Source organism: Passer domesticus, chromosome 3 (assembly GCF_036417665.1).
Source record: "Passer domesticus isolate bPasDom1 chromosome 3, bPasDom1.hap1, whole genome shotgun sequence".
Taxonomy (NCBI): domain Eukaryota; kingdom Metazoa; phylum Chordata; class Aves; order Passeriformes; family Passeridae; genus Passer; species Passer domesticus.
Genome location: NC_087476.1, coordinates 68,054,366 through 68,077,803, shown reverse-complemented (window position 1 = coordinate 68,077,803; position 23,438 = coordinate 68,054,366). Strand labels below are relative to the sequence as shown.

At 36.4% G+C, this 23,438-nt stretch overlaps 1 protein-coding gene across 5 annotated transcripts in view; it reads left to right on the top strand.

The window, feature by feature from the left end:
* FMN2 (formin 2) overlaps window positions 1-23,438 on the top strand; it is a 157,677-nt gene that overhangs the window by 51,295 nt on the left and 82,944 nt on the right. For all 5 annotated transcript variants that reach the window (XM_064413727.1, XM_064413726.1, XM_064413728.1 and 2 more), the window contains 3 exons: window positions 1,100-2,808; window positions 3,834-3,978; window positions 14,409-14,496. In XM_064413727.1, coding sequence (XP_064269797.1) covers window positions 1,100-2,808; window positions 3,834-3,978; window positions 14,409-14,496 — 1,942 coding nt within the window. The remainder of the gene's footprint in view (window positions 1-1,099; window positions 2,809-3,833; window positions 3,979-14,408; window positions 14,497-23,438) is intronic.

Below are 23,438 nucleotides of genomic sequence, written 5' to 3'. Positions count from 1 at the left end.
TACTTGCACATGTGTCAGAAGATGAGAAAAATGTTTCCCTGAAACAAATCAAGGCAATTGGTATATCAAGTATTGTATGTTTATTTGTCGGCTTCTTTACAAAATCTATAATTTGAATATTTAAAATATTTCCTATTAAGCAAGTCTATGGTCTCATTTGAGATGCATATGATTTGGTAAAAGGAAATAAAAAGGCACTTAAGTTTTGCTGTAACCACTTGTGAAACATCTTGCATGACCAACTTCATTCAAGTAAATCCTTGAAGTGCTGGCTAGTATTTCTTTAAAATTGTAGGAATTAATGTGCCTTTAAGGTTAACGGTTCCTCTACTCAGTCTACAGCAAGCAGGATCAGATGCTTTAGAGAAAGAGAGAAAAATGTGAAACCTGTCAAGTACAGAATAATCATTTCAGGCAGGAATATTTCCTATCACAGTCTGTCTCTTGGCAGAGTTATCAGTTTGGGGTGGGATGAAAGTTCTCCCTTAGTTTTTTCTTGCTTCTTTTCTTTCCTAGTCATGCTGGCTGGAGAAAAGCATAATTACTCTGTTCTGAGATTTAGCTGTTTTCAAAAAGATAGTGTTCTGCATTCCTGATCTATGTTGTATCATTAAGGTGTAGATTGAAATGCAGCAGTCAATACTATGCTGAGTCTGCCACTCATGGTGATGCCTTTAAAGAAACACTTAACATTTTTTTCAATTAACAGAATTAAAGTAATGTTGAGCCCTGCCACCACCATGTCTTCATATCCACGTGTAGGCAAATGCCTGCACTACTTGTGCTCAGCAGTTGGTTGTTTTCTCAGTCAGCGTATTTGCAGGGAGGGAGGGGTTGCTACTGATTTTTCCAAGTGTAATCACAGTCTAAAATATGCTTTTGCTGTTGACGGTAGTGTCATATATAAAAAAGTAAGTTTCCTAAACTGTCTTCTTCCACTTAAAACGTAGTTAGCCAAAATGATTCCTTCACTTTTTAAAGCCTTGACATAACTAGCTTATTTTTGGACCTCTGGAATACTATTCTTGACCTAAATTTAATTTTTATGTAGTGATGAATGTTATCCTCTTTTGAGCTTATTATTTGTTTTCTTTGAAAGGATGCTTTTGAGGTGAAATCTGAGGAGCGTGCCAGTGTCATCCAACAACTTGAGCAAACAATTGAGGATCTGAGGACAAAAATTGCAGAACTAGAGAAACAATTTCCTGCCACAGAGGTACAGACTGCTGGGAGGGAGCAGGAAAATGAGCACGCACATGCAGACTCTGGGGAACTCAGCAGTGTGACTCTTCAAAGGAATGAAGAGGAGACCACACCCAGGACTGTGTCACAGGCGAGATCTGTACAAACGTCACCAACAGAGGATTATTTAACACATACAATGCCTTCAGCCAGTGCACTGCCACAGCCAGCCCCACCACCGCACTTAGAAGGGGGCAAAAGTGAAGGGCCTACTCAGCAATTGCCAGCTCTAGAACTACAGCCCACATTTTGTTCTGAAATCTCCTTAATTCTGTCACCGAAGCTAATCTCAGTGCCACTGGATGCAAGCCAATCAGTACAGAGTACACCGCAGTCACCTCTTCCGGGACCCAAAGCTGACTTGTCCCTTGCATTTGAAGGAGAGACTGAAATGACAATTTCCCATCAGCCTCTAAGTACTGTAGATGTAACTTGTAGTGAACATCCCTCTTCCTTGCCCCCAGAGCCCACATGTAGCATTCCTCCACCACTGCCAGTGACTGAACAGGCTGCCTCCCTGTCTGGAGCACATGGCCATTCCTTTGTTACTCCCATGTCTGTGGCAGGATTACCACTGCCACCACCTCTACCTGGCTCAGGACTCTCTTCCTCTGCTGTCTCAGCAGTGACAGGCCTGGAGCACTCTTTCCCAGGTGCCACAATATCACCTCTCCCTCCTCCTCCACATTTGCCAAGTGGGGAGATAGCAACGGTGCCTCCAGCTCCTTTCCTTCCATGTCCTGGATTCCCTCCACCACCTCCACCACCACCTTTGCCTGGAGCAGGAGTCCCATCTCCTCTGCCGGGCTGGGGTATCCCACCTCCCCCTCCACCACCACCACCTTTACCTGGAGCTGGCGTGCCTCCTCCACCTCCTCCTCTGCCTGGCCTGGCATTGCCACCCCCAGCACCACCGCTTCCTGGAGCAGGACTGCCACCACCTCCCCCACCTCTGCCTGGAGGGGGCATTCCGCCACCACCTCCTCCACCACCACCTCTGCCTGGTGCAGCTGTACCTCCTCCTCCACCTCTTCCAGGTTCAGCTGTACCCCCTCCACCCCCTCCACCACCTCTACCTGGTGTAGCTGTGCCCCCTCCGCCTCCTCCACCACCTCTGCCTGGTGTAGCTGTGCCCCCTCCACCACCTCTACCTGGTGTAGCTGTGCCTCCTCCACCACCTCTGCCTGGTGTAGCTGTGCCCCCTCCGCCTCCTCCACCACCTCTGCCTGGTGTAGCTGTGCCCCCTCCACCACCTCTGCCTGGTGTAGCTGTGCCCCCTCCACCACCTCTGCCTGGTGCTGGTGTCCCTCCACCCCCTCCTTTGCCTGGGTTGGGGATGCCTCCTCCGGCCCCACCACCATTGCCTGGAAGTGCACCACCCCTTCCAGCACCAGTTCAGGGCAGCAGCTACCCAGCAGTCCCACAGGGCTTTCTTCCTCCTCCATTACCATCTGGTTTATTTGCAATGGGGATGAATCAGGAGAAAGGGAGCAGGAAACATGTAATAGAGCCTTCTCGGCCAATGAAGCCTCTTTACTGGACAAGAATTCAGCTCCACAGTAAAAGGTAAGTCATAGAGATATGTACAGTGGTGGTTTTGCTTTGGCTGTCTTGATAGTATTGTTCATCGTTAGCAAAAGTCTTTCCTGCTAAGTAGGTCTTTGAGAGAACATCAGTGCAAGCATATATATAAATAGGGTGCCCATTTTCTTTAAAGCGCGCAAAAGTTATTTGCACATGAAAGCTCTCTCATGGTAGCGTTTTCAGTGTCCTTTGGGGCTACATATCACATGTGGATAAGAGATCTGGGGATGATGGTGTGCCACCAAGTGTTCTGTGAAATGTTTTTCAAAATGTTGTATTTGTGATTCCCCTCAAATTTCAAGGTAGCATTGGTCTCTCTAGAGCATCTTGCAAGTTTTGGTAGTGTCTCCCTTCTAGATGAATGTATGCTGAACACATTCTATCCTTCTCTTTCCTTTCTTCAGTGACCTTGAAATACTTTTTTTTTTTCACCTTGTACACTCAACAGATTCAGATTCAATCTGCAATTTATTTGCATAAAGCGATTCTGATAGCCCTTACTTTTATATGACTTGGTTTCAGTTGTTGTTGATGTTTTTTGGGTTTTTTGTAAAAGATCGTTGCTGGTCGTGAAAAAAACTTTCATTATAAGTATTTTTCTTATATCTCTGAGGAGTAATTATAAAACCCATCTGCTGTTATTTAATAATGAATTTAGTCTTTCTTCTCTAGTTCTTGTCACTGTTGCACAGGTGGTCAGTAAATAACTGTCTATTTCTACTTCTCTTCCTGTCCATGTCTGTACATTTTTATAGCCTATATACAGCCTATTTTTATTCCTAGGCATGTAGAGTGGGTGAACATAAGTAAGCCTGACTGTATCACACATGAAAAAAGAAGAAAACCCAGAAGTATGAGGAAGAATCAACAGTAGTTTTTATCAAAATGCTGCTAGTAGAATTTAGGCAACAACTTATAAATTGCTGCTATTTTATTTTTTTAATTCCTCCATTTATGACCTTATTTAGTTTGACGTTGCCCTACATAGGTCTTTTGCTTAACTTTAGAGATTCTAGTGCTTCACTTGTGTGGGAAAAAATTGAAGAGCCTTCCATAGATTATCATGAGTTTGAAGAACTGTTTTCTAAAACAGCTGTTAAAGAGAGGAAGAAACCCATTTCGGACACCATTACAAAAACAAAGACCAAACAAGTGAGTACTCATTTAATATCAGATCTTTTCTAGGTTGTTTTTTCACATAAAGACAGAATTTTGCATGCAGCTGAGATGAATTATGTCTGGTGTGGATTTGTTACCATGTATAAATACACACTATAGAAAAATAAGAGAAGGAGAGAATGTAGGATGTATTTCAAAGCTGTACATATTAAAGGCTGAAGATTTATTTTTTCATAAATTACTTTTCAAGTTTGTATTTTCTTAAAAATATCTTTGCTATATCCACTTAAAAAAAATAATACTAAAATAATTAGGTGCATATATGATGCTTTGAAATTGACTGCAGATGTGCAAGGAGTAGTATATATATTATTCTGATTAATTTTATACATTAAATAATGAGTTGCATATGAAGTACCATGACTTCAGAGAAAAATTATGCTTCAGAATCTAATTCCTAGTGTTATACCAATCAGAATGGTTTTAGGTTTGTGTTGTGTTTATGTATATAAAGGATATGAAGTTTATATAGACAATAAATGACAAGCACAGCTGGGAAAAATCCAACATTAATCAAACCGGTTTCATGACACAGAATGGTGTTCAATATAATAAAAAAGGGAAGAATACTTTAAAGTGTAGAAGTTTAAACCCCAGAGTAAAAGAATTTAATCTGAATGTTTACATGACTATTTGGCTGTAATCTTCTTGGTGTATGTGTAAAAATCAAAATTGTGGGGTATGCTAAGTAATTTTCAATTAAACTTTCAGGTCAGAGAGGGGGATGGTCTTATGTGGGTTCCTAAAAAGCCATTAAAGTTCTTGTTTTATCTTTGTTTTGTGTTCCTGTACTCAATTCAAAGCTAGGTAGATCTTTCCATCATCTTTTGACATGCAGGTTAGCGCTCTACAAGACTTTATTCCAACATGGGATACAAAGTGGTATTCTTTAAGATCTCTAGTCACTAAACCTTACATCTGAATATGACCTATTAGTTCTCCACCTTTTAGTTCTGGAGATCTTGCCCCCATAGACACATTTTGGTCAGGTGCTTCACTGTGCTGACAACTTGCAGCAGGCAAAAGAACTGGTAATGAAGGTAGGATGATTATCCCAAAGTGTTGGATAAAACACATGGATGGATGGATGGACAGAAAAGATAGTGCAAACACACCTACCCTGTGCTGCACTAGGTTGTACTAAGTGGATGGGAGGAAATGTAAGATTCCATTGCTATCTTGCTGTCCTGCAGTAAATCTCCAAAGTGCAAGACCTTTGCTTCTCTTCCCTCCTTCTAGAAAAAGCTGGTTTTTAAAGGTTATTCTTAGCTTAATTACTATTGTAGTTGTTTAAGTATAAAAGGGACTGCAAAAGTGATGCTGTGCCCCTGAAAATTTTGCAAGATTTGGGGATGAAAATCTCCCAACAGAGTGGAAATCATGGCTGTTTACTTCTGTAACATAAAAAGAGCTTTAAAGACAGACAGTGATTATGAATAAACATTATATGTGGATTTTAATACTAAATATTTCTTTTTCTTGCAATATCATAAATTTAGATCTGTTGTCAGTAACTTTAAAAAAATGCAATGAAAGCTCAATTAAAATGTCTGATAGTGCTTAACTTCTTTGAAAAGAGGAAGTTTTTTCTGACAGAAATTTCCACACAGAAGTTTAAGGGAATCAAGTAGTTACTGTCACCCAGGACAAACATTCCTGTGAGCCACCTTAATTCACATAATTCTGTTTCTCTTCCTCTGATAGTCAAACAAATGTACTGCTCTCAAAACCAGAAAGAAATTGTCTAATAGAGAAGTCTGGCTTGTTGAATTGTATCTGGGGAGAAAAGATTAACTAAACAGATAAACAGGCTTTCATTAGAACTATGGTTAGAGCTATTATTTATTGCAGATGTCAAGTTAAATACTCATGTGTGAGAATCCAATTAGGGCTTTTCAGAGTATTGCCATAACACAATTGAAATAGAACAGCTTCACAAATATATTCCACGTACGAAATCTCAGCAGTTTGGAATGCAGGACATTATTTTAGAATTCTCTTAATCTATAGTGCAGTAAACACTTGGATAATGAAGTCTATCCATGTTTAGGAGAAGAAACAGTTACTTGGGGAAAGCATGACTGTAATTCCACAAGTATGGTTTTTACAGGGAGCACCAAATGCTGTTTAAGTGCTTACTGACTTACATGGCCTCTATGATAGTTACGGGTGTTGTAAAGATCTTACAAATGGTGTTTCTGTAGTGATTTTTACAGGGACATGTTATGCAAAGCAGATGTGTTTTGTCACCTGTTGAACTATGAAGAAGCACTGTACAGAACAAAACCAGGACTCTCACTCTACTGCTTTCCCAAAAAGCTCTTGTCTGGCAATTGTTTTTGCTGCTTGTGTTGATGTGTAGGGTCTGCTAAGTGAATGTATTGTTTAGATGGACTGGATGTAAAGCACTGGCCACACTGGAAATAGTAGTAATGAAAAAATGTACAGATAACTTTCAAATGTATAAAGTATTCGGTACTCTGTATAAACATATGAATTTAATAAGACTGTTTTTATTGCAAGCTGAAATAAAAATGTGTTTTTCCACATTCCAGGAGGGAGAATTCTAGCTAATCTGTAGAAAGATTTGGTAGTTTTGGGATGTTTTAGTGGGTGAAAGATTAATGATTTTGAAGTACACTGCTGTTCTGCACACAGGGCTTTCATTGTCTAAGGCAGAGAGTGTATGCTTGTTTGTTGTGTATGTATATAGCTATGAACTATATAATTATTTCTGAATAGTGAGTACTATTTAAGTGGCAAAATTATTCTTATTGCTCTGGGTTGATTGGTTGTTTGGTGTTTTTTTGTTAATGAATGAGTCAATTTCAGCCTACCCAACTATTTGTTGTAATTTTTTTTCTTGGCATGATCATCTGCAAGTAATACAATATAAACCTATAAAACTTTAAAAAAATCAATATTATATGTAGCATTGAATGAAGGTTTCACTAAAATCCATTCCAGAACCTTAGAGAAAGAATAAGTGTTATTATATATTTGTGAATGCAGCTGATTTTATTCTTACCACCTCTTATTTGGTGCTATGGCACAAACTGTGATTTATTTTGCTCTATTAATGCATATATATCAAATTCTCAGCTGCTGTAAATGTGTGCAGACTCACTCAACGAGAATGCCTACTAAATCTTCAAAGAAAGTCCTTTATAGGCTATATTGTAGGTGGGGCTGCCATTACCACCTATTAAAGTGGTCTGACTTTCATTAGAAGTGCCTGTTATAACGTTACCAAAATTTAGCTCTTCAGACTGCAAGTTTTGTTGGGTTGGGTTTTTCCCCCAGTTTGTGTCTCCTTCATTTTGCCAGTGTTAAGAAAGGAAACAAGGTCTGCTTTTGCTTATGTCCACATAGTTTCCTAGACTTGAATTATGGAGAAATTTTACAACATGTATATTTTTAGCTGTATAAAGGGTGTCTTGAATTTTGACACTTTACAGGTTATAGGACTGTTCCTGTTGCTTAGGAGGGACTTCAGGTATAATCCTGAAGATTTTTCTCTGACTTTTTACTAGTAGTTTGGAAAACAGGAGCCAAGAAGAGGGAGGCAAAGGAAGATTAAGAAAAGTAACTGGGGAAGGAGTGAATAACTGGGGAGATCTGACAGTTGAAAATAGGGAGCATATTAGCTGTGAATTCTGTGTCACCTCTTATTCTGTGTAAAGCAATTTCATTCAGAAACTTTTTGTAAAACTGGGGTGTTTTTGATCTGGGTGATCCTTTAAACAAAATTGTCAATCTCATCAAACCTGTGACGTTTGATCCAAGCGGAGGGTAAAACTCACTCTTGTGTCTTGTTCAGATGTGTCATGTAGTTACAATAGAAGTTTGGATTATGTGGCTAGGCAGCCTTTTTCACAAAAGCCTTTTCATAGCTCATGTCATCTGCATGAAATGAGAACAGTCCATAATGATTACTTATTAAATTAAGCTGTTACCTGTGTCAGAAATTGCTTTATAGAAGTTGTTGAAGCACTTATAACACAAGTAATTAGTAAAGGAGGCAGAAAATAGCTTTATGATTAAGGCTCATGAAAATGGTCTTATGATAATTCTCACATTGATTCTCAATATTAAGAATATACTTGCATGGCAAACATTGGCCAGTGTATATTGAATGAGTTTGGTGGAAAAATGGTACATAATCAGAAAACCTTGATATCAGTCAGCATAATAAGGATATAGAATGGACTGAACTGACTTGCATAGGTTATTTTCTTCCCTAACTTTTGAACAGTTGTTTTAGAAACTTTACTGCTAGCCCTCTAACGGCACTTTTGGAAAATATTATTAAAGTAACTGCAATGAACTTTTCAATCACAGACCATGTGCTTGTAATCTATCACGTAAATGAAAAAAATGTTAAAGATTTTCTCATGTGGAAAGTCCACTATGAATCTATTGACATTAATATTTTAAACACTACTTCCACCCCAGAATATAAATAGTATATTGCTGAAATTTCATTTGTTTTCAAAAGCCTTAGGTGCATAAAAGATGTACCAATGAAACAATTTAGATTATGATTTCAGGATATTTGAATTTTAAGTTGGACATAAAGAAGGAAGAGAATACTTCTGGAAATAAAATGCCACTCCCGTCCTTAGAGTTAGAATGTGGGTCTTGTTTTTTAGTAAGGGACATTTTACTATTGCTCAGCCTCCTGTTGAGGAACACAATGCTTATCCAACTTAACTAATTTTTAACTTAATTTAAGCACTCTAAGTATTTTTCTCACCTAATGTCATCAATTATGAATATGAACTGGGGTAACAATGTCTTGGTAAGAGATTACTCCTACAGTAATATTTTTATGATGTTAATTTCAGACAGTGCTATTTTAGTGCTAAAACTGCACAAAATTATATTAATTGTTTCTCATCCATATTGGTAAAAGCTTTGTTTATTTAATAATACAAGAGGCTAATAGAGAAAATGTACAAAAAGTAAATATTATGTTTCATTGCTACCCTCAAGCATAAAGTCTGACATGACTGCTTGACTTCGTCAATTTGCATAACATGTCAACGACTTACATGTAAAGCTATATGAGAAAGAGAAAGATATAGATTATGAAATTCTTCAGTGGGTAAAGAAACTAGCTCATTTCCAGAGGGGATTTTCCATTTTGGTTAGGATGGGAGCCAGAGAGATGCTGAAAATTAGGCTTTGTTATTGATGCTCTGTGAGTTCAGCTAAATCATTATGTGCCATCAGCATTGATATATTGTTGGACAGCTGAGACCAGGTGTTGGTTTTGGGGGCTTAGGCGTATTTTGTAGATATTAAGGAAAATTTTTGATCTCCTACTACACCAAAGTGACCACACTACTTTAAGTAGTCCCCGTTTCCACTCTCACAGTTGCCATTACTAGCCAGAAGTTACTTCTGAATTTACCTTTAAAATAAGGCAAACAAAAGATGAACTAAAATCCACAACACACATAAAAATCCCCCACCTGTAATAGTATGTTATTCTGTTATACCTGTAAGAAGGATATACATGGGGAAGATATGATGGGTCCACTTCTGTGATTGCCCATTTTACACTTGGAATACACTTCAATCTGCAGAAAAGACTTGTCATGATGCCTGGTGAGAAGGTGACTACATTACTTCCCTGATCCTGTCCCTTAACATTGGATTTGGAACGTTATTGTTTCTGCCTCTTCCCTGCCACATGTATGAGTGACAGGTCTTGGTAAAGTGCGGTTTCCTAGACGTGACTTTGTGTTACGTTTTCTTAACCAGTGAGAACTTTGGGATATTTTTTCTAAATGCTCAAAATCAGAAATAGAAAGCAAGAATCATTGAAAAATTCCACGCATTAACTAAATATTATTCTGGGGAAAAGGAATCTTCATAATTTTTGCTTCAGGGTTCTCATCAAACATGTGTCTTGCATTACCTTTCACTAAATATGTCTTTGACTGTTTTTGCTTGTGTTAAACAATCGGGAACAAATTTGGCAGGTAGTTTGTTAATGCTCAACAATGAGGACCACTCAAGAATTAGAAAGTTTGTCCTAGACTTCAGGCTGCAGATAATATCTCTAGCTTCCTTTTTATTTATTTTTTTTAAATTTGTTTAAAGCAGAGTTCCAGAATCCAGACTAAAAAGGAGCTGTGTATTGTGTCTGAGGCTTTAGATCTTGCAGAGATTGGATTTATCGAACTTTTGTTGTTCTGCCTTTAAATGGCGTCACTTGTCTGTAGCCTGTAGGCCCAGACTATGCAGCTGATTTATTTCATTGTTTTACTTTTAAATGTGGGAATTGCTTTAGGCATTTATGCTAATATTCATATTTTCTGAATTAGTGTTGTATTGTTACATCCATTCTATTGGAGGAAACTCTAGTATTCATGCAATTGACTGAAATGGGAATGAACAGCATAATAGAGATTAGTGTAGAAGTTGACATAAACCCTACATTTTAAATAAAACCAGGGAAAGTTGGTAGCTGCTATGTGAAACTGCGTTATCTATTGCTGTTCTGCACCCATTCATCTGACAGTCATGCTCTTTGTCACCCTTTTGATATCATCATCGTTCAGAATTTTGGCAGCAAAGATAACTTATTCTTCATGTGGACAGTGGGTTTTTTTTTTTGTTTTGCTTCTGATCACCATCAAGACATGGCACTCAGCAACTAATTATTCTCCTGTCTATCACCTCACTTTCAGAAATGCAGCTTCTTTTTTTTTTTTTTTCCTGCTGACTTTTATGCCAGGACTTCAAAGGATCTACTAGGTCACTAAGTCTGGTCCTGCCCCCTGGACAGGAATCATGTTCTAGCCTGCATGACAGCATAATTAATTTATTTGCTGATTTTTTTCCCTAGTGTTGATCCCCTTGTTGTATTTGTAAGCCTGATCTTAGTAGCTCTCTGAGCTTTAGAATTCTGATGGAAGATAGAAACTGATTTCACAATTTGAAGAAAATTTAACAGCACATAGGTGAAGAATTAGATGTGGGAGATGCCCAAGAGCAGACTCCAACCCATCCATGTTCTTTGGGCCTCCAAGAGGGATTAGTGTAGTTCTGCTTCCTTTGGAAAGGTCAAGTCAGTTCTCGGTAGGTTCACACCTGAATGCAGCTGTAATTTTTTTTTTTTTGTGGAAGACCACTTCACAAAGCTATTTTACTCTTGATTTTCTTCTTTTGTTTTACTCCTCAATAACATAGTATCCTACATCAGCTCCATTTCTATGCCATTTTTGCAGAATGTGAGGAACAGAAAACATACAAGCTTACTTCTGATGAGCTCTTTCCATTTTGTGAGACTACTGTTTTCTGACAGCACTTTTAAGATTAGTTTGCATTTGATTTTTAATTCACTTTATTTGCCAGCTTTAGGATAGTTTTCTAGTTCAAAATAGAGGCAACAAAGGACTCCCATTACATGCTGGCACCAGCAAGTTAGTTATGCTATTAATACAAGATATTTTGGAGTTGAGTGATAATGATAGGAGCTGAAACCAACAGTTCCTCCAACATCTTCTTTACCAAATTCAGTCTTTTTGATGTTTTTGGAATACACAACTTTAGGGTGAAATTTTTAACTTTTTTCATGTAACAAACTATATTGTTTCTTTTGTTGCTCTGCCTTTCCTGCAAGTATGTTTTGGTAGCAACATCAGTTGAAGAAATTCTGTTCCTTTTGAAATTTTGTACGCACTTTTTTTTTTTGATAGAATGAGAAACACTTGTTTGGTTGCTATTACAGATTGGAACTTAATTGTTGGAAAGATTTGATCTAGACCTTGCTACCCAAGATCCACTTTATTTTGTAATCCTTTTGTAGCTGCAAAGAAATAAATCAATAACAGCTTCTCTTTACAAGAAGAAAATCTTGTATTGGCACAGCTTTAGGTCAGTTCCAGGCTTGAATTAAATTTTTGTTCCATTAAAAAAAATATTTAGAATTATTATAGCCCATTAGAAGACTACTGCAGGTTATTCTAATTGTATTTTTCTGAATTACATTAGTTTTACATTTGAATTCCAAAGAAATCTGACCATCATATCCTAGTTTTAAATTCCAAATAGCATATTAAATGGATTAAAAAGTTACACAGGAATTTCTTGGTAATTTTTGACAGGTGATGTGAGTAGCCATGCCTTGAATTTAGATCTTTAACCTTGTGAATATCAGTTATGATATACTTGTTTTCCAATGTTAAAATTTTCGATTAATGAGCAGTACTTTTGCTGTTGAGACCTCCCACCCCAAAAGGGAAGGGAACACACAAGTGTGCAGATGCTCATGGTGAAAAAGCAATGACAAAAGTCAGAAGGTCTGTAAAAGCTTACAAAGTTTTATTACCAAATTATACACTTGTCATGGAAATTGATATGTTATTCCCTTGTTTTCCAGTATAAGCTCACAGTGGTGGGTTTTGAATAAGGAGGTAGAGTGAGTGAGAGAAACTGGAGAGAGGGAGAGAGAAAGATCATTTGTCCTTGCCCCAGTGTCGATCCAGCTAATGGGATGTCCAGAGTCCTGGAGCATGTACACCTGAGCTTCATGGGGGTACTTTTTATAGATAAGATTTCCCTGCTCTGGAGATAAGTTTCTTATTTCTATGCAAACCAGATATCCTGCACAGTTCATTCCTCTAGACCTTTCTGGCAATGGTTTGGAGGGCTTTAGGGGATCTCAGGTGTCTTTATCCCCCTCTACTGGGTTGGCTTTTGGTCAGCAATCCTTTTTCTTGACCTCATTCCTGCACGTGCACTGTACCATGCTGTGCTTATCTCCAGGAGCTAGAACAAGGATTTCTGTCCCAAAAAATTGCTGCCCTGCCCCCTTCTCCAGCCACATCCTGTTACTTCTCACAGCATGTTATTACCTAGGATCCTCGGTTGGCAGCACAGCGATCTGGCTGTTCATGTTTGAGACACAGACATTAGTCCTTTATCTTCAGGGCTTCTACAGTTGTATTTTCAGTCCACTGCAGCTAGTTTGGCATCTGTGAGAAAAGGGGGATAAAATATCTTCATAATCAGTGGTTATGAAGATTTAAGAAGGGAAAAAATAAAATTAAACAGTTGGCCAGCCAACCACATCCTCAGGAAACCTACACTGTAAGTACAGTGTGTTTCTCAAGTTTCCTTTTCTAAGTAGTTCCAATGGCAGAGTTCAGGGTCAGGTTTTTCCTTCTCTTCTGCTGTTCAAACGTCAGTGTACAGACCTGTATCTGAAAATGTAAGTGAATCAAATTTGGCAACGAATCAGTGAATCAGAGGGCAAACATCTTCTGAGTACTTTTTTGAGCTTTTAAGATGTGAATTGGATCATTAAATTCTTTACTCTGGCTAACCTAATTCTACTTTTTCTAATCTCCTTTCTGTTAATTAATTTTTAAATAATTTTGCCAGTGTGGCCTGTAGATGATACAGCCTCCTGGTGGTACAACAGTAGCACTGTAACTCTAAAAATATGTATATGGTTCCTGACATGAACTAACAGTTTTAATTATGTGTCTTTTCTTTTTTCCTCCAAGTGACTCACAAAGGTTTTCATCAGTGTGATTAATACAGTGTAAAACTCAGCAACCTATGTAAATATTAACCTCTTTCTCCTATGCAATTGTTGAATCCTGGCATTGAAAATTATTTCATTTAGAATAATGTCATTTTACAGATAAGAGTCCTTTACTGGCATTACTTGTTTCTACTAACAGAGATAAAAAATTTACATCAAGTTTAATTCAAACAACCTTAGAGTCCTTTGTAAAATAGTCTGTGAATTACATGCTGCTCTTATGCTTGCAAAACCAACATGTATGGAAGTCTATTTAGTCACTGATTTTAACCCCCTAAAGCAAGACACTTTGATGGCTTCATTTTGGTTTTTTTTTTCTATTTTGAAAACAAAAAAGCTTTGTGACCTTTTATAATCCTTAAAGTGATCAAAGAAAACCCCAATGTGTACGTGGTTATTTTCATTTTAAAATAAAATTCATATTGGCGCCTACTACGTCAAACATTCAAATAAAATACAAATTCTCACAGTTTTAACTTACATCAAAGATGGAAATCATTGTGTGGTTTTGGAAACCAAAGCAATTCCAAGATAGACACAGTTGGAATTTTTTTTATTTGACAGTGTGTTTCATACACTTGGTAACATCAGTGTGAAGTAGAGTGTACTTTCTAATGAAGAAGGGAATTTTTGGAATTAAATTCAACTAGGTGATAAAGTTACATACACTTGTAATGGGTTTATACAGTAGAAACAAACTTTAAGAATAATAAATTTGCTCATTTTTGGATATGTATATAGACTACAAAGAACTAATTCTTGAATATGTTGTTAGTAATGCAAAATATCTTGTATATTATCCTGCATAATGTAATAATACTTGTATTTCTTTTGGCAGGTTGTCAAGTTGTTAAGTAACAAAAGATCTCAAGCTGTTGGGATATTAATGTCTAGCCTTCATTTAGACATGAAGGACATTCAGCATGGTAAGTCAGACAACTATTGATTATTCTCAGATCACATAATTATCTAGAAATGCTAAATATTTATATCTTTTTATATATAAAATAAATTAATATGAGGCCTTTTTAACACGATTTTTTCTGAAAATAGCTTGTTCTGCACTTATATTCCCCTTTTAGCATCAGCTGTATAAGTGGTATATAATATAGACACTTTGATTTTTGGTCTTTTTGAGGAAGAAAGAATGTGTTGTTTCTTTTAATTCAGATAACCTTGGGACATATCCAGAAAAGTTAATTATAGTGTTTAATTTATTTGTTTTATAAAATAGTTCCTATATTTGGGTTAGCACAAACTGTGGCGTACTTTCATCTTCAACAGCATTTTTTACAAAGTGAGATCTTCTAGGGGAGTGTAATACTTTTCACATTTATGGTAAGAGACAGTAGTGCAAAAAGGTGAAAAGTGGAATTGCATTTATATTCAGAGCATCCCTTATGTTTCCCAAAGGCTTTGGATAGATTTGAAGCAGATTGAATTATCCTGTGAAGTGCCAGCCTATCTATTAAATAAATGTGGTTTCAAGTATAACACAGACTTCATAAATCACAAAAACATCTTGTGAACTTTCTAGGCTACATATTTACAGCCATGCATTCAGTTTACTATGGTTTGCTTATTTTGCAAAATTATTCATAAATAGGACAAATTTGAGAGCACTCTGTCAGCTAGTGAGTAACTCGTAATCACAGTTTTAAGGTTTTATTAAACTGTTTTGATGGTTACTAGACTTCCTCAAGCTGAAGCACTTAAGATGGTAGTCATAGAGCAAGGCGCCAGTGCTGGCGCCAAGAAGTACTTGGTATTTCCAAAGCTGGCAGATGTAGTTCAGTTAAGTCATAGAGCAAAATCTGAAAACAATGATATGGTCCTTTCCTTCAGTCAAATATTCAACTTGGTTTCAGTTAATAATGAGAACCTTATGAAAAAAGGAGTCCGCCTAACATCTGTGTCTGTGGTAAAGCCAACACAAGTTCATTGAAAATTTGCTTGCTTAACATGCAACACTAACAATAACATGGCATGAATGTCAGTAGTTGAAGGGGTCAAACAATATTATTCTTAACCTTTATCCTATTACGATATTAAGCACACATGATCATCTAAGAGCTGTGTGCAGATTTTGTATATTCCTCTTTCAATAGCTCTTTTCTAAAACCAAGTCTTTGCAAAAGGGAATTTAATAGTTCTTTTTATTCCCTTGCTGTGCAGAAGTGATTAAACAAACACAAGACAACTTTTTCATGGTGGGGGAATTTGTGAAAATGGTTGATGCTAGAAGTCTGTCTCTTTTTTTTTTTTTTTTTTCTTTTTAAGAACATAAAACAGGCATGGAGAAAATGTGGCGATGAGCAGGAAATATTTGCATGTGGGGGCAAGGAAAATAGAGATATTGCCCAGAAGTATTTCTGGCATGAGTCACTCCATGCAGAGGTCTCTGAGTGATCTAACCATAGAGCCCATGTAGAAATTATAGAATCAAAACCCCAAGTATTTAGCTTTACATTTATGTATGAAACATTGTTAATTCTTTACTAAAAATAAAGGTTTTACATATTGAGTGCTATAACATTTAGGATTTTCTGCTGCAATTTGATCATACTAACAAGAATATACACACAAAAATCCAAATAATGATTGAGTGCCTGCACTAACAAAAATAGTCAGTTGATGTACTTGCATCTTTAATATTTAAGTTGTATGACAATGTTTACAGAAAAAATGTGATCAGTGTTTTTTATCCCCTAGCCCAGGGGTAGGCCTCTTAGTAGTGGTCTTGAGGTTTTTCCATGTTTGATGTACACTGACATATAAATTTACACATGTCTCAGTACAGTACAAGCAATTGTTTTTCATAAATAAGGAATGCAGTCAAATGAAACTTTCCTCCACCCCCGTCCTGACAATTTGTAGTACCAGGTAACTCATAGCTTTCTTGTAAATATTCCCTCTATCAAACATAAAGCATATTTTTAGGATGCAGTGTTTATGGAAATCACAGAAAAGTTTTTGATTGCTTGTTTGTTACTGGCCTCAGAAAGGCACCCAGAAGAAGAGAAAAACTTTCAGTGCTGAGTGTGTTTCTTGTTTTGCATGCAACTTGCTGTGTTGTATTTTTCTGGTGCCTTTGAAAAATTTTTAAGTTCTACATGAACAGAAAGGAAAACAATTATGCTGGGTACTAATCCACCTAATAAATTTAGGATTTCAAGTTTTAAATCAGATTGTGTTTAGACGAAGACTTTAAAATAGCTTGAGACCTGGTGAAATGTTGTATTTCATGTCTTGAATTTTTGTTCTTTGGTTGATGTTTTTGGTGTAGTTTTATTTGCTTTTTAAGATACAAAATACAGATGGAATATTGTCTGCATATCTGATCACACGTGACATTTAATAGAAGATCTCAGTATATTGTAATACATCTTAAATAGTTTTCTTTTATTATATGGTTGTTAAGTGTCTGCTTGCAGAATTGCATTTGTCTGCTTCCAGCTTTGGAAATAGGTTTAGTAAGACAAATGTCCAGAACCTGTCTGATTTAAAGTATTTTTACAGTGTGGATGGATTAGTTGTAATAATCAGAGCACATTTGTTCTGTACTCTAGTGTGTCTTTCTAGTAGTGCTTCAAAGTTTGCTTCGTTAATTTTTGTTGTTGTGGGGATTTTTTTAGTAGATTCTAATTCCTAACAGAACTCCCATCTATTTTATGCAGGCAAGGTTAGAACTGTAAGAAATGTTGGTCTCTTTAGCTGCTGTGCCCTTTCTCTGTTATTAGTACAAAAATGAGTACTCGTGGTTTCTCTGATTTCACGCAAATGAAAATTCAGTGCCTGGGGTTTTTTGCAATCATCTATCAACTATGCAAAACACTTTATCCAGGCATTTTGCTTGCTTTTGTATTTTCACTACACCACAAATATCCTTTATCCAGCATTATGTTCCCACTGGAAATATTGCTGTATTTGGCTGCATGATATGGCCAACACTTGAGAAATGCCAAACAAGCACTTCTTACCTCTTTTTCCTTTATAGTTCAGATTTTCTTCCTAGAGAAAAGACTTGGGGTTTAACATTAACATTTTGGGGAGGAGCATTTCTTAACATTTCAGAGATGCAAAGTGTTCTCAGATGTGGGCACAAGATTCTGGTGTAACTGTATAGAGTAACCTATGATGAACACACTATACATTAAAATATAATTACATGTTAAGCCTATGTCTGCATTTAAGGACTGTGTCCTGTAAATAAGGTATCTTTGTTCAAGCTGTCTGTCAGCACTTGAAATATAGCAACTGTTTCACGTTGCAGCCATGGTGCAGATAAAAATTTGTCAGTGCCTTCCCCAGTCCCCTTATTTATAAAGAAACAGTGTGTCTTCCTCTGTGTTTATAACTAGAAATAAGTGCAGTAGGAATAGCAAAAAGTTCTGTATGTGTGTAAAAATAGAAGGAAATAATTAAACTGAAGATGTCAGCCAGGAAAAAAGGCAAATTTGATATTTTGTACACCTAAATATTAAATTTATTACACAGTGGGATTTTAATCTAGTATTTATTACATGTATGGAAATTATTCCTTGGCACATGAAAATTGTCTTAGTTCTAAGCATGCCTTGTAAATGTTGAAAGCAAAAGTTTCTCAAAAATGGCATACGCAGTTCTTTGTCTTTTGAAGTTGTCTGTTATCTTTTCCAATTGATTAAGTTTCTCTCAACAAGGTTTGTTACTCCAGGGACTGTGCTGCTACAATACTCTTAACTATTTTTCTGTAAAAGTTTACATAGCACCTTGTGGTTGCCCTGGCTTTTTGGAAGTAGTTTGGAGATTTGTGCCTCTGAATTTTGGATGACTTTTCATTTTCTTCATTCAATAAGTCTTTTTTTTCCCCTCTCTCTGAGACACTGGTAGTCTGCAGAATTTGATGGAACTACCTGTGCCACTCTGATATCTGCAGGGGGGAAAAGAAAGGGAAGGCCAAGACTCTGTGACAGGCCTCAAAAAAGAATGAATTAGGAAAAATAATTACAGAAAGGGCAAGAAGATTCACCTAACAGCTGGTAAAAACCAACCCTGTAATCTGGATTTGAGTTTATTTTACTGGAAGATGTATCTGCAGCAGAGTTTGTTCTGCTAACAGCAGTACAACTTTGAACAACAAATATATCTTCTGCCCTGAATTCAAGACAGATGTGCAGGAAGTGAACATACTTTAAATGTTAGGAAGAAAAAGAAATGTTTATTCTTAGTATTTGACTATTAGTGACAAAAGAACTAGAGAAAATCTTGGGTTTGTTTTCTTACTTGACTACTCACACTGACATGTAGAAATGATGAGCAAGGAGAGACTTTGTCAGAGGTTTAACTAAATGATTTCACTAGAGAAGGATGATAAAATGTCTCTTACACTGCATTATTTCAATGTTCTGAGCACGAATTATTAATGTATTGAACTATTATGTAGTATAGGTCCAAGAGATGCTCTAAATGGAAAGCAATCAGGAAAGAATGACAGAACATCTGGAAAATAAGACTCAGGATTAGTTTACTTTATAGAGAGTCCAGAGGTGATCTGAGCATTATTTATCCTAACAACGTGTGTGTACAAGCACAATCATTTGAAACTTATAGTACCCGTTCTTCACAAATATTTCAGTACCTTCCTGAAAGACATCTTACTGATTAAAAAAGTTATGAGGACAAAACAATACATGATTGGATCAAGTTATCTGGCCACTGTTATACTAGTAAGTATAAGTAAATCTGCTGCCCAAATTTGTTATTTCTGTCCATTTAAGTTAGCAGGGGAAATGTTGGCTGTAGGATGATATGCAGACCTTTTTTCTGTTAGGTGGCAAGTTTGTATTTCTTTATTAAATTAATGATAAAATTATTGCAATCAGTGCAGGTAAATTACAAAGTCTGAAACTTTACCTGTCACTTCAGGTTTATTAGTAGAGAATTGGATTCTTTAAATGTTTCTATTTTTCCTAAACAAATATTGTGTGTGCAAACACCCAAAGCCTTAACAGATTATGGTTTAAACTTCCCCTCTGATCGCCTTTCCAACACCTATTTAGATTCTTCAGAGACACACCCAAGTACAGATTGGTTTAATTCAGCAGTTTTTTGTCTAGTGCACTTTCTGAAAACTTTACACCATAATTCTGAGTCTTATTTCTCTATTTCTTCTTGACTATATGCTACTATATTCATTACATCATGCCTGATGTTAGATTGTATGCTTACATGTTTTATTCACTTATAATTACTTTACAAGCTCCTATTGGGAAATTATTGGGAAGGAAAACAAAGGAATACACAAAATGACTTCATAGAACACAGGCTAGAATTAAATTAGAGTGTCACACATATGTATTGATGCAGATGTTTCTATTGCTTTGATGCTGTTACTATGCCCCTGGTGTTCTGTATTGAGCAGTGATTTTGGAGCCCTTGTCTGGCCATTCCTGTCAGATGCAGCTGGGGACAAAGGACAACAAAAGTCCTTGGGGACAGGCGGAGTTTCCAGTGGAGTTTCCAATGGATGTGACATGAACCCCTGAGTTGTGGGTGAAGGTCCTGAAAACTAGCCCTGAGTATTTAAAGCATGCCTCTAGTCCTCTTTCTATCTTCTAGGATTTTCTGAAACTTAGTTTACAGCAACCAGAGGTCAATAAAGCCATAGCAACAGCTGTTACAAGAAAAATACAACTTCAATTACAATTTTCTTTTAATATATGTACAGTAAATCAAGAAAATGAAAGAAATATTAGTATAATCAAGAAAAGAACTGAATCTTTCATGTCATATGACATTTACATTTAAAAACAAATTTATAAAATTATAAACTTTTTTTCTATAATAGAAAATGCATTTTAAAGAACATAAGTTTAGGGGTCTAAATGAGGAAAATAACATTGAGTTTTCTTCACAATATTTGAATCAGCATTGACTAATTACTGCCACATTGGACAGTTTGGATAATTAAAGATTTTTGTTGTTGTTAAGACCATATGAATGTAATTTAATAGAGAAGTTTTGTAAGAAAATGTAACTGCATTGTCTGTCGTTTCAGTTGAAACCATGGGTTTTTTCTTGCAAGTCTGATCTAACTTCGAAAGTTAGAGAAAAGTTTCAGGAACATTCTTTTCTCCCAAAATAAGCAAAAAAAATCCTGTACTGTTATTTCTTGTTTGTGAACTGTATACTCACTCAGAAGAGGGATGATTACAAAATTCTTAGCATAAAGGCAACAAAATGGGTGCTGTTAGCATTAGTACCATGTAAAAATTGGGTGGCAGGAGGGAGAGAAAGAGCACCTTGTGTCTCTTTTATAGCAGAAGTATTTCGCACTTGTCATACTCTTATACATTGCTGAACTACATAGAGGTTCTAGCATTATTAAAATTAAGAAATCCCTATTAATTAAGACCTTTCAATAATAGTTATATATTTTTTTATTACATGAAAAGGTTTAAAAGAAAAGGATGTTTGCCACAACACTTTGTGATTTTTCATGCATTTGTTAGACTTGGGTACATTTATACATACAAAAAATTTTCATTCAAAAATTAATGTCATTAATATGTATATAGCTACTAACAATTTAAATACAAGGTAGTTAAAATGGCACTTAGTATCATTGCAAGAAAAGTAGGCAAAACTTTTTTTTTATATTCAGTGTACATATAACTGTATTTTTATTGGTCTTTTTTAAAAAATCAATTAAAACTATATGTTATATTTGATCAAGTGGCGATCTATCTAGCTTTGTACCTGATCATCTCTGTAGATAATCATAAAATAAAAAGCTAAGGTGAGTGGCACTGACCGCTCATCATGTAATTTTTGTAGGTCTCTTATCTTACTGCAGTAGTACGCTTCAAACTGAGAAGTTTATTTGGAACAGCCTTCATACACATTATCTGTTCTTCTGACTTTTCCTTGTCACCACTCTACAGCCCATGATTCTTTCTTCTCTTTGCCAAGGAGGTGTCTGGCTGGCTCTGCATGCTGCTCTCAAGATCTTTGTGCACCATATGCCTGTGCCTAGAGGTCACATTGTCTTCTTTCAGGCTCTGTTTTTTTCTGTATTCACTGCTGCTAATTTTTGAGCTTACGTTTTCAGGGAACTGTGCAAAAAAATCTGAGTGTCTTTTTGTATGCATCGTAGGACTTTTACAGTCTGGGTTCTTTTTTTCCCCATCTACTTTGCACGTATTGACACTGAATATTTGAGAGATCCCTTTATAGGTGTTTGTGGTCAGCTTTTAAGTGGTGTTACTATCTGAGAACACTGATGCCTCATGTTCATTGAACAGCACAGTAACCTGTAGAAGTCCTAGTAAGGCTTCTTTGACACAAATTTCTACTTTGAAATCTAATATTTCATTTTGGTAATTGATTTTCCTTTTTTTTTTTTTGAGCAGGTTTTGGATTTTTATTGGGTTTTTTTTTTTTTTTCTTGTTTTGTTTTGTTCTGTTTTTGTTGGTTTTTTGTTTTGGTTTTTTTTTTTGGGTTTGTTGGTGTGGATGCTTTTAATCCAAGCAGATGTTTCCTCTTACACCACAACAGCATAGTTTTTTCTGTAACCTTAGGTAAGGATAGTGAAGACCTTTTGCAAATTCATTATTAACCTGATTATTCTTACCTGGACCTTTATGGGCACTCCATTAAAGCAGTACTACTTAATTTGTTGTGAGTGCCTACTACAAATTGTGTTACCTTGCTTTCTCTTTACATTGGTTTAGCTGTATGTTCTTTAAAAAACCTGTTCTTCTGTACAACACATAGGCATTTTCCAGGCATAAAAATCAGACTGACTGGTTTGTAGTTTCCAATATCATCTGAGGAATCCTCTTAAATTTTTTATTTGTATGTTCTGAAGCTTGTTCAATTTGAGACAGTGCCCAAAACATATCACTTGAGAAGTACAGAACTTGTCTGAGAACCTCTTTGACCTTTTCTGTGGTTGCGAATCCTTACACAAATAGTTTGTTTAACCTTTCTGATTCTCTTTCTTTTGTGCTCTTTTTACAGCCAGATTATCTGCATGCCCAGCTGTTTCCTGTCAGGCTTCATACATGTGATGTGTTTGAAAGCAGTTTTATTACTAGCTTTATGCATTTGGCAAGTTGGGTTCAGACCTTTTTGTTCTTGTCCAATTTACATTGAACTTCCAAGACTTTGCTTTTTGTTTTCTTTGGCTGATTTCCACTTTTGAAGAGTATCTTTTATTTACAGGTGTCTCCCATGCTCTTATACTTAATCATATATGTGATTTTGAGGAGTAGGAATATTGAGGTTGTGAAAAGACAAGGGAGGGAAAAGGGTGCATTTCAATTTATCAGTTGACTTTTTTTTCTCTGTGGCTCTAATGAAGTGTCTTTAAGCTTTCTTCTGACCTTCAACCTTTCTTTAGCCTTTCAACTATCCTCTCATTTTAAGCCAATTTCTGGTTGTAAAATCTAAATTTATCGTGTTACTCCTACAAGTCTTATTCCCTTATCCTATGGAGAAATTTCGTTAAAGGCTGGTTCGGCATCTCCAATCGCTTTGAACTTTATTCAGAAGTCGATCAAGCGTTACTTTGCCTCCTTTGGTAAATCTGCCTAGCTGCTTTGAGTAATAACTCTGAGGCTGTAAAATTTAGATTTGAATGATTGCTCAAGAAATATGGCTAACAGATTAAACCTTATGCTAGTATGTTTACTATGTGGCATACTGGTTTACACATAAATGGTAAAATACCATTTAGGAGTCATTTTTAAACTGCTTGTTGAATGATCTGTAAGAGGGCACTGACTGTTTTTTCTGTTCAGGCGAGAACTTCCTCCATAGGGACCGCTGTACATCTTTTACACCCAATTGCTTTATCTTAGCCGGCTAATGCTCCCGTCAGTA